The sequence below is a fragment of the Pezoporus wallicus genome, unplaced genomic scaffold (genome assembly GCF_028554395.1).
Source record: "Pezoporus wallicus isolate ANWC-B61680 ecotype Strahan unplaced genomic scaffold, APGP_CSIRO_Pwel_v1 scaffold_2584, whole genome shotgun sequence".
Taxonomy (NCBI): Eukaryota; Metazoa; Chordata; class Aves; order Psittaciformes; family Psittacidae; genus Pezoporus; species Pezoporus wallicus.
In genome coordinates, this window is record NW_026642851.1 from 10808572 (window position 1) to 10820905 (window position 12334).

At 37.2% G+C, this 12334-nt stretch overlaps 1 protein-coding gene across 1 annotated transcript in view; it reads right to left on the reverse strand.

Moving 5' to 3' along the window:
* Window positions 1–12255, reverse strand: part of ODAD2 (outer dynein arm docking complex subunit 2) — a 93066-nt gene extending 80811 nt beyond the window's left edge. The window contains 10 exon segments of the mRNA XM_057432802.1: window positions 301–445; window positions 650–786; window positions 2464–2685; window positions 6070–6186; window positions 7194–7330; window positions 7798–7904; window positions 8490–8685; window positions 9889–10046; window positions 11160–11417; window positions 12202–12255. Of these exon segments, the coding sequence (XP_057288785.1) occupies window positions 301–445; window positions 650–786; window positions 2464–2685; window positions 6070–6186; window positions 7194–7330; window positions 7798–7904; window positions 8490–8685; window positions 9889–10046; window positions 11160–11383 (1443 nt within the window). The 5' untranslated portion in view covers window positions 11384–11417; window positions 12202–12255.
* Between the last annotated feature and the right edge of the window lie 79 nt (window positions 12256–12334).

Here is a 12334-nt window from a genome sequence, read left to right on the forward strand (position 1 = left end):
AAGCAAAACAGAAACCCAATAATTAATAAAGAGATTATACCATCTTAAGTTTTATATTGTACACTGAACAGATGGTTTAATCTAAGGGTCTATGTAAGCCAAAACCAGCAGATTAAAAAATATGCAGGAGAAATGGGTGCATGACAGGAAAGTCCACAGTTCCAGGGTTTGAACATACTATGTAGCAGGGCTGTTCTAATATATATGGAAGGTGAAAATGATGAGGAGCTGGTCTGGTGGCCTCAGATGTAGTAGGTAAAGAGTAGCTGTTTATAAAATTTATCAATGCTTCTTGCTTACCTTTAAATATTTTGCAAGTTTCTGAATTCCCCAGTATTCTGATGGCAAATCTGTGCCTCCTTCATGATGACGTACAGGCTGTTCCTCATCTTCCTCAGTCTCTGAGGAACTTTCACTAACATCATCAAGCTTGGCTGATGTTTTACTAAAAATAAAAAACAGCATTACCCATTTTAAATAGCTATAAAGCAACATGAACAAGCCCATTTTAAACAGGTATGACAGCACTGCCTAGTAAAAGAACTAGAAAAATATAACTGACATTACCAAATATTAAGTATGGTGATAATTACTGTAAATACTGAAAATAAATTAAAAAATTGAAGAAAGAAGAATAAGTAACTGATACCGTTTTGAAGCTGGTTGTATTTTAGCAGATTTAGAAGAACTGTCATCGCCTTTCTTTTTGATTTTCGCATACACAGTTCTACTCCTCCTTCTTGCTTCTTCAGCATCTTTTCTTTCAGCTTTGTCAGTAATACGTTTCTTTTTATAAAAAAAAAATAATTTATATATATACATAGAACTAAAAAGCTGTAGTGGGACACAGGTCAGTACGTATGAGCTTATGAACCTACACAATAAAGTCCATTAAAAATAAAGAGTGCTGTGTCTTAACTAAATAATTTAATAGTGGAATATTAGAAAAAACATATTATGCTGACCTGCATGTGATACAAGAACAAAGAATAAATATATTCGTACAGACCACAGGTCCATTTATCCTAGGATATCACCTCCAACCATGACCAGTAAAAGCTATCTAGGTAAGAGCAGGTGAACAATGGAGGCACATGGAAATTCTTTTTTTCAGCATATTCTTCAGAAACTTGTGATTCAGGGCACTCCTGATTGTGTATCAGTTTTGGATGAATTTGTCTTCCATGAACGTGGCTGACTGCTTTTTGAACTCACATAAACAAACGGCTTCTACCATCCCATAGCAAAGAATGTGACAGCTTAGCCATGTGTCATATGAAGAACTCTTTCCCTTCATTTGGAACTGGTCTCACTGGCTCTTTTCATTTGATGTCCCTTACCCGTGTAACGGACAGTGACTACCTGCTCCCTATTCACTGTCTCCAGTCATGATTTTCTGTATCTGTCTTATTGTCCACCCAGTCATCTTGTTTCCAGGCAGAAGAATTCTAGTTTGCCTAGTTCTTCCACATGCTCAGCTGTTCCATGCCTTTTATAATGTGGAATACAATATATCTTGCTCTCCTCACATAGACTCCTAGACCTAGCTGGACACAATCGCCCGTGCTTTTTTGTCTCTGATTTCCAGCGTTGTGAAAACAGAATGTCCTTTCAAGCCTGGGCTGGTCATACTATCACAGTCACAACAATAAAACAGAATACTACTCATGATTACAGCTAATTTTACTACATCTAGACTATAACAATGGCTGTGGAAAAAGATAAGCCCTTGCCCAGGAAAACCACATTTTTTAACTGATGACTGTAAGTCACATACAATATCTCTTAAAATATTTCTTGCAACATGTCAAATTGGCAGACTTGAGAAGATACTTTTTTTTTTTTTTAGGATGTAGACTTTCTTCGGGTATTCTTCTTCCTCAATTAACACATTATCAGGAAACATGACATCAGAACAGAGTTCTGATTTCAGAAGACAAATCCAACAATATCCAATATAAGTATGCTCTACTTCTGTGTGTCCAAACTTTGAGGTAATCTCATTAGTAAAGATTGCTGCTAAGCAGAGCTAGAAAACTGGCTCATACAATATTAAATCATTAAAAATTGTAGCGTAAGTAAGAGTCATCGTGATTTTCCATCCTGGATCTCTGTTGCTTCTCTCAGAAAGTGTGGTTTAGATTAGACTGTCTACTCTGTCTCATTTTAAAGGGCATTTTACACCAAAAATGTAATAGTATCAGAGTCCTGGAGGATCAGTACGGCAGATGGCTGCAAGATATTTCCCTACTTTGCTGTGGAAATGACATAACATCAAAGTTGTTGCATAACAGAAGAAAACTGTGAAATCTCTTTAGTAGTCTGTACTTTCTTCTTAGAAATTAACATGTAGTAAGTTTTGTTTTATTACTCTTAACATAAAAATGCAAACCTATACCATGCAGTCCAATCATTAGCAGTTTAGAGAGAACTATAGGAAAATTTATACATAAAGATAACTACTTATCTGCTGAGAACAGAAAGCCCAGCATTCTTCCAGTTCATAGATGGTTCTAATTTCTTCTTTTCAATGGATCTCCTTGACGCAGAACTTTTTACTTTCTCACCTACTTTATTTTCTGTAGTATCATGAAGGCTCTGGGACTGGCCAGAGACCTTAGCCTCAACTACTCCCATACGCTGGAAATTCTTCTTATATGTTGGTTCCTTAAAAAACCTGTATTCCTAACAAAAGGAGACAAGGTTTGTCAGTCATATTGCTATGTGAATAATGCATATTAAAACAATAAGTTCTAAGCACAATTCCAGGATGCTGTGCTTAAAAATTTTTATGCATTAAATGTGGAATTAGACTACAAGCATAAAATCAGATTGCCTTTAAAACAATGAAACATTAATCTGAAAAGTAGCTGTTGCTATGTGCAAAATAAAGCTTTCGAAATAAATGAGCTCAAGAAATTCAGAACTTCCTGAACATACTTGAGTATTGGGTGTTGTCCTGGGTTCAGCAGTAGCAGTCATGTTTTTGTTTGTTTTTTTTTTTCTCCTTTGTGCTAGCTGGTGCAGTGCTGTGTTTTGACTTCCAGCCTGAGAATAGTGTTGGTGAAGTCGATGTTTTCAGTTGTTGCTAAGTGATGTTTACCCTGACCAAGGACTTTGTGAGGCTCATGCTCTGCCAGGGAGGAGGGGAAGCCGGGAGGAAGCAGAGATGGGGCGCCTGACTCGGGCTAGCCAGGGAGGTATTCCATACCACAGCACGTCATGGCCGGGGTGGGGGGTGACTGGGAGTTACCCGGAAGGACACGGGCTTCCGGGTGGAACTCGTCTTCCCTGCCGGTGGTATCGTATTCTCTTCCCTTGTTATTTTCCCTTATCATTGTTGTAGTTGATAGTAGCGGTGGTGATTTGTGTACATTGGTTGCTGGACTGTTCTTGTCTCAACCCGTGGGAGTTGCACTCTTTCGATCTTCCTCCCCGTTCCTCCAGGAGTGGGGGAGAACCCCGGGGGGGGGGGGAGGACACGGACCTCGATTGTTGTCAGCTCGGCACCACTCACTGGGAGTGAGTGAACAAGTTACCTGACTGGGTTTAAACCACGACAGGTGTTGTTTAAATTCTGATACATTAAATATTTGGTGACACAAGCACTTCTATAGAAACTAATTCCAAATTGGTTTTAAGATCTAGAACTGAAAAGTCAGTCATTCTGCTTTCAATGGATCACTCATATTAAAACTATTTCCCTGCATGAAGGATTTACAAAAAATTCCCACATAAAAAAGAAAAAATAACAAAAATGTGAAAATAGGCTATGATAAACTTTGCTAGACTTCAGATCCAAGTAACTTAATTTGATATAGCTTAGAATTTATGTAAACACATTCCGTTTCAGTTTTTTACATCTTCCGTCTCTTAGGACAAAACATTGATGAACAAATCAAGTACAAGAATGGAGCTGAGTGGCACCTACCAGTGCTTCAACTGTCTGTGTTGAGTACCATGGCTGATCAAAAGTATCCAGAACAGAGAGGACTCTTGTGAACTCTTATTCTCTACTGGAACATATTCAATTTTTACAGGAAAGACAGCATACAACCATTACTTATTATTATTATTATTATTATTATTGCAGCTGTCACTACCAGATAGGTGAAGACATTCCTTTCTCCATCTGAATCAAGTCAGTTTTAAGGAGACCGTCACAGTATAGTCAGTTTTCAACTAGCCCCTGACATGAACTGGCTGTTCAACACTTGCTGACTCAACTGTCTCATCATAAAACAATTCATGCTAATTCTCTCATTCAGAAAGCGTACACTAGACAGGACAATTTAACATACAATAAATAAGACAAATCAAAGGGGAATTGATGCTGTAGCTTGACCAGCTAAGCACATGCTAGACAGTATGTTTCCTACAGCAGTATATGCCAACACATCAATTCCAAATGTTATCTTAAACAAGGCAAAGAAGATACTATAAAAGTTAATTTGTTTTGCAACATATTTGTATGCAATGAGCTTTTTATCAGAAAATAAATCAAAACTATTTCCAGCTATAATTTATTTCAGGCAGGCAACCTTGGAAATACAGCTTTTCTCTGCTTTTCAGAGTTCTAGAGTAGAAATTTTCCCTCAAATACAAATGTTCTGGATCTCTGTAGTATTAACTTGTTTAAATTCTAGTTTTAGCATGCAGAATATACTAAACCAGCTCTTCAGCAAAATAGTATGATATGATATTCCTAGATCATTAAAATAGTATAATTTGTACTCTTCAGCATAAACTTATTTACACAGTCAGAGAGCACTAAGTGATTTATATGACAACTGAAGGAAAATAGAATAAATTCTACTCTTATTAAATAGAATAAGAGTTATTTCCTGAATATCTACAATAACCTTATAAGAGCAAAAAAACAGTAAAGAATGGTATATTATCTCTATCATTGATATTAACATTAATTTAAACATTATTAAAATATTACTGTATTTTACCTTTGAAGACCATCAAATGAAGTCAAATCACATCAAAAATACATTAAACAAATCATTATATCTAAAACCATTCATATATTGTCACATTTATGAAACATAAACCAATGTGTATATACAACATTAAAAAAAAATATTTGCCTATGGGATAAATAAAACATATTTTGGCATTTATTGCAGACAGAACAATTTACAAAGTTAGTTCCATTACTGTTAATATAAGCTACCATATTTATATGTACAAGTTGAAATGCTCTCTTTGGTCAAGTATCTATTTCTCAAAAAATATAAATATCAGCCCTACATCCCAGAAAACTAAAAGTACAGGATAAGAAAATTCCCATGTTAATTACCTCCTTTTTGCAATAATTAAAATTGCATATAAATAACCACAACAAAACATTTTACCGATTTTAGCCTGTAATGAATTTTGCCACCATGTTATTAACCTTATAACCACACTAGAAATCTGAAAAAAATTTTATCAGGAATGATCAAACGTGTAAAACTGAAGTGGCACTGTGTGATTGTAGTTAATATAGAGCTCTAAATAAAACTAAAATACTTGCATCTTACATTGGATGAAGCAACACAGAGCATAAGCTACAAGCTTAACTCTCAGCTCTGATATTTAAATCAGGCAGTTCTCGTAAAAATGTTGGGCTATTATTTATATTTGGGTTACAAAGAATGAAGATAAAAATGTAAGTGGTTTTGATCATGGAAAAATACTGTCATAAGAAGTTGACCTTTTCTGAAAGGATATCATATTTTCCTGCTTTAACATTTCCAGTGCCTCATGAAGAGTAACACTAGAAGACAAGTAGTACTTTTTAGGCAGAATTAGAAGCTGACCTCACATGTTGGATCAAAACTCATAATAAGATATGATAGAACAATATGTGCAATAGTATATTATTTGCTATTTACGAAAGGAACATATTTAGTAGAAACTGAAACATACCCAAAGAAAAGTAGCAAATGCAGTTTTTAGAATTCTTCATTTAATCAGAGACTTGTCTTTGGTAAAGAAAGGTTCAGCAAGGTTTTTAATGTAATTCTTACCATTATACAATGTATGTAGAATATACTCACAGTATCAGTAAGCACATACCTGTTTAGCCATATTTTCTACAAATTTAGGTGATCTCTCCCTTAAAAATGTGACAATATCTTTATATATATCACTTTTTCTTTCATAGTCAATGCGATCTTCACCACCTATCTGACCCTTGAAAAAAAAAACGAATAAATTTGAAATTATTAATAGCATTGCCTTATCCAGGTAATTTAATCCGCATCATAAAATAGCGTTAAAAGAGCACAGAGGTCATACTGCAATGCATTAGGTATAGAACTCTCATGCTCAGAGTCTATTCAACTTCAGTAATGCTTTGTAAAAATACATGGACCATCTCCATGGATCCCAACAAATAATCAAGATCTTACATAGAATTCTGCAAGTAATTACAATCAGTTAATTGTGCTGCATGTAGTTTCACTGGAAAGAATTTATGGCTTATGGTAAATAACCAAGTAAATACGAGCTTCTAGTGCAATACAGCAGATGTCTAAAAGGATCAGGAGATAATGTAACCTGACTAGCCTAAGCTTTATGAGCATAATCCATTAAAAACATGCTAAATCAAAATTTCCCTGGATTTTTAACTCTTAGGAAATGACTGAAGGACATCAGTACCTCTTCACAATGTATATAAAAGTTTTGTTCACCACTTAACACACATAGGGGACTGTCATGTCTAAATAAAACCAATCTGTAATGAAAGAGATAACCGCAATTAAAAGTAGAAGAGTTAAATAATTTCCAGAAAGCTTCCACTGAAAGAACAGCTTAACATTCATAGAAAGAGAAAAGCAAGTTATGTTAGCCACACACAATCGTATTACACCTCAGATCAAGAGCAATGAGGCATTAGAGAGGCATCTAGTCACACAGTACCTTTAAATAACAGTAGTGTGAAGGACATGTTTAAAGACTAAGCAAACAGTGCTAGCAAAGAGTTCAGAATACCATCCTATATATATTTACCATAAAAAGCCCTCCAAATATGTGGGAAAACAAGCATACATTTGTTACTGTGTCTTCTTCTGTACCAATAAACTAGCTCTGCAGGTCTCAATACTACAATCTCAATACTACTACCCTAAACTGACTGATTCTTGATTTTAGCACATAAAAACATTCATTACTCCATGGTATCATTTATTATTACTTACTCCATTTAAAAACACTCCTGCTGTGCTGCAAGTGATACACAAAGGATCAGTGTCATGTGGGTTGATGACTAAGTAACAAATTTCTCCATGCACTTGTCTCCAGGGAGGAGCTCGGCATCCATTAGAGAACACGTAATCTGTAACCAATTAGCATTAGTGTTTTTATCCAGTTTTATTTAAAGTATTTTTTATAGTTATTCTTGATGACTAATATAACATATATACCCAAACAATACATTACTCTCAAGAATTCATACTGTTAGGAATTAATCATGCAAAGCTCTTAGACCCGTGGCCTGATTCAACTCAGAATTGCAACTGTGCTTAGCACAGGATCAGAGACTCAGTTCACTTCCTCTATTTCCACAGAAGATATTCATAAATGGAGGTTATTTCTGTACTTAAAGGCTGAAGAACAGCATTCCATATCTGAAAATACTATTTTACCGTATAACTTTAAAATGGAAATAAACACTTTAAACACTTAAAATTTATTACTGAAATTAATTTAGCAAATTTCACATAGAAGTCAACTATCACAGAATCATACGATAAGTACTTTAACGAGATTATATATAAGCATGAGATATGATCAGATCTGGACCTGATGTATACTCCAGTGATTCCAGTACTGTATTTTCTCCTTCCCCAGAGAAATTCTTGAGAAGACTCACTTCATTATTTACAGCAGCTGGATTTAGTCTTACGTCTCTGCAATTAATAGAAAATGGGTTAAAATGTATTCATGAAAAGGATGTACTCAGAGAAATAAAAAGAGAATATCACATGATTTTTTTCTTTTACACCAAGTCTTAATAGTAGCAACAAAAGCTGGAAATGGGTCATCTTCGATTGTTTTTCTTAATTTTATCTGTTAGTTTAGTAAAATTTTAGTTCCATAGCTAACATAAAGTCCTTGTAGTTTTGAAACAGGCTCAATGCAATACTTAATATATTTCCATGAAGAAATAAATATTTCCTTGAAAACATTTAATTTAACTAACTTTGTTGTTTGCACAAATGAGTTCAATTTGCTACCAAAATTCAAAACACATGCAACAAACAAACCACACTCACAGGCACACACTTGCACAGCCACACCTACAGCAAGATCAACATGAGAAAAAAAAAAAGACTATTTTTTCAATAACTTAGTGAACAGTGAAAGTTATTTCAATCACTTTCTTTATGTCACACGAAAAGCACACACTGTGGGTTGAAACCAATCTAATTTAACAATAAAAACAAAAAAATGCACTGGCTGACATGCTTAGCTTCCAATTGAAATGCACTTACTGTGAAATTTGTTTCAAAGAACTATTAAGCAGTTGCAAATCCAACTGATGAAGCAGAAGAAAGATTTTCATTTTCACCTCTGTTTCAGGGTCACCACCTTTTTTCACTTTCTCAAGTAAATGCAAGATGGACTTATCTTCTCCTTTAACAGTCCCATATTCAGGGCCAAGAATTTGCACTATAGGATCTCTGTTAGCTGAAAACATGAACCATAATCATATAATGTGATACTATGTTTAAAACTGTTAGGCAAAACAAGTATTTTTTATCTTTCTCACAAGATTAAGACTCATGCAACCAAGAGGTGAATATTACATACTTTCCTTTATCAAAAGCCACCTTACCCAAAAATATGCCTGGCTGATCACAAAAAAAACAGGAAATCAATGGATTTAAGTCACTGAAAACTGATAATTTTGTAAACATGATTTAGTGTTAAAGAACATCTTCAAAGTTTTCCAAGAGCATTCCTAATGGCCCCATTACTTCCTCACAGCTATGTCAGCTGTTCTTTTTGGGAAACAGTGACATAACTGCATATCAATGGGTTTAAAAAAATCATTTTGCTGTGTTCAGCAAATGAAGTCCCATGCATCTATGAATGCATCTGCATGATACCCTGTCCATATTATTCTTCCTTATTATTCATGTTTGATCACTTGTCAGTGACAGGACCCTAGATTATTAGATTGATCTGATGTCTGATCCAGTATGAGCATTTATATTTTAGCATTGCAGATATAATTTCCAATTACCAAATTCCCAATTTTGGAATTTCTCAATTTTTTTCTAATTTTCCAATTCCTAAATAATATTACTAATCTCTTCTAGCTACAAGAGGAGGATATCCCGTTTAGGATATCAAGGGTCTTCTTGTCAGTTTGAAAATCTGACACACTGGAATACCTGGACTTGAGTATAACACTCGAGAAGTACTCGATCCTCTATTTTAAAAGCCACTGTAAGAAGGACCTAGAAGTGCTCACTGTGAAGCTTGTGCAGGTGAGAATATCTTAATTGTGTAAGATATTTTTTTCCTGTTTTTTAAGGATGTAACATTTTGAAAGAAGATCAAACTACAAATATCTGAAAAACTGCTATTAGCCTCCAATAAGACATTCTTTTTCAGAAATTTAAACCTACTGCCTGCTGCAATAGCTAGGGTATTACTCAGTATGTCTTAATTTGTAGATGATATTCAACAGTTTTAGCTTTATTCCAGATTTCTGTTAGTGATTTATGTGAAAATAAAAGAAGCATTAAGTTCTTTATCAGCCCTTTTAGCCACCTTCCATATACTTAGAATGAAGGTATGCCTTTCTGCACATAAACATGAACTGAAGAAGACATACTTTTTAAAAGAAAGAAAATATTAAGAAAACAAAAGAAGAAAGGAAACCTTCAAGGCATGCCTGTACTTCCTTTAACTTTTTTTCCATTGCAATTTGTAGCACACAGGACAGCTGGTCGAAACTACGAACTCTCAGAGTTGATTTTGTGAGAAGCAGCAATGACTGGCCATCTTTAGCTTTGGCTTCAGACTGAGCAGTTGCTTCACTAGAAAAATTGAATTATATCCTTTTAGAATAAGGCCTTTAACCACAAATTTTAGAGGACAAGCTTCACATGATAAAGCATATGCAATTTCTTTAAACTGTATTTCAGAAAACTCCCAAGGTAAACCAATTTTTTCACTGCAAATCTGCAGGTGGATGTCCCTGAGGGAGGCTGGGACCCCATGGAGAGCCTGTACTGGAGCAGTGGCAGGACCAATGACATGATGGAGAGAAGATCTCATCCTGGCAGGACTTCTGACCCTGCAGGGGACCCATGCTGGAGCAGACTGCTCCTGAAGGGCTGCACACTTGGAAGGGACTCACAATGGAGCAGTTCATGAAGACCTGCAGCCTATAGGAAGGACCTGTTGGAGAAGTTCATGGAGCACTGTCTCCTGTGGGCGAGACTCCATGCTGGAGCAGAGGAAGAGGGTGAGGAGGAAGGAACATCAGAGACAATGTGCAATGAATAGACAGCAATCCTCATTCCCCATCCCCCTGTGCTGCTTAAGGGTGAGGAGGCAGAGAAAATCAGGAGTGAAGTTGTACTTGGGAAAAAGGGAGGAGCTGCAGGGAAGGTGTTTTAAGATTTGCATTTATTTCTCATTATCCTACTTTTGATTGACAATAAATTAAATTAATTTCTGTGAGTCAAGTCTAGTTTGCCCATGACAGTAATAGGTGAGTGATCTCCCTGTCCTTATCTCAGTCATGGGCTATCTGTCATATTTTTCTCCCCCATCCAGTTGAGGAGGGGGAGCGACAGAGTGGCTTTGGTGGGCACTTGGCATACAGTCAGGGTCAACCCACCACACAGGAGCCACTCCTAACACTAACACAAATCTCAGGGTTAGTCACTGTTATATGCTTTTTATAAAAGGAATAGAGAGTGTAAGCTGTAAACATCACTAACTAAATGGGTCTGTATCACATCCAAGATAGAAGAGTCTTAAACTCTTGGGGGGGGGGGGGGGGGGAAGCAGCAAATTTTAACTCAAATTTTTAATACATATCATTAAATCCCCACCCATTTTAGCCTCCCAAATACACTAAAGCACAGCTGGCTTGGTAACTCACCTTCACAATTTCAAAATACACTGCAATTCAGACTCACCTGATCTCATAACCGTTTACAAATGCTGAACAATGCAATTGTGTTTTCCACTCAAGGGGCTCTTTGAAGACAAATGCTGCTTCCTGAGGATATCTAGTGCTGAAGTCCTCCACAAACTTTATAATTTGATTTAAAAGAGATTCGTTCAAAGGGGTGATTTCGAGTGTGCCAGCTCCAGAACCAGCAGCAGTCCACTGAGCTGCACTGGCCAATGCCGCTCCCATGGTGTCAGTCAACTAGTATCAAAGTATCAAATACCTTTGCAAAGAAACAGTCAGAAAATTACCAACCTGAGCTCTCAAATGACAAATGCAATATGCTGTGGCTGTTATAATTTGAAATAAACATAGAATCATAGTTACTGAAGTTGGAAAAGCCTTGTAAGATCATTGAGTCCAACTGTTAACCCAACACTGCCAAGTTCACAACTAAACCACGTCCCTACGCACCACATCTACACTTCTTTTAACTCCCTCCAGGGATGGTTACTCCACCACTTCACTGGGCAGCCGGTTTCTTTTAACTCGTTTAAATCCTTGAAATGGGGAAAGGAGAACTGAAGAAGACAACTCACAAAATTTAAAGAAATGGGGAAATCAGGTGAAAACACGGGGGTTTTCCATGTTAATTAATTTCTGGTGCTATTAGAAACTCAGGGAGCTGACAGCAGCAGGCCTCTGTTGTGGCTGTAACAAAAGGCATTTGGGCTCTCCTTGTGAAGTTGATACCACTGTTAAAATGTGCAGGTGGACAGACACATACAACCCCAACAGTGACCCTCCCCAGACACTTTCTTTAAACGCAGGAAAACGGGGGATGTCAGACCTGCCCTCCAAGCCTGGAGAGGCCGAGAGCCACCAAAGTGCAACGGGCATGGGGAAGCTTCACCCCGAGGAGAGTCCAAGGCACCCGGCATGGTGCCTACCCACTACAGACCTCAGGAGGAGGCGGGAGGGATCCTGGGGCCCGACGGCCGTGTGCGGGTGCCCCGGGGACGCAAGGAGCCCCGCGGATGGTCGCCCCTCACCGCTATCCCCCATACCTTGCCTCGGGTGAGCCGCGCCGAAGCCCACCATCGCCGCTGGGGCCGCGGCCGAGGCCGGAGGCGTTGCTATGGGGACGGGCCCAGGCGGCAGCCGTTACCGCGTAAACACAGGCGAGCCCGGAGGTGGGGA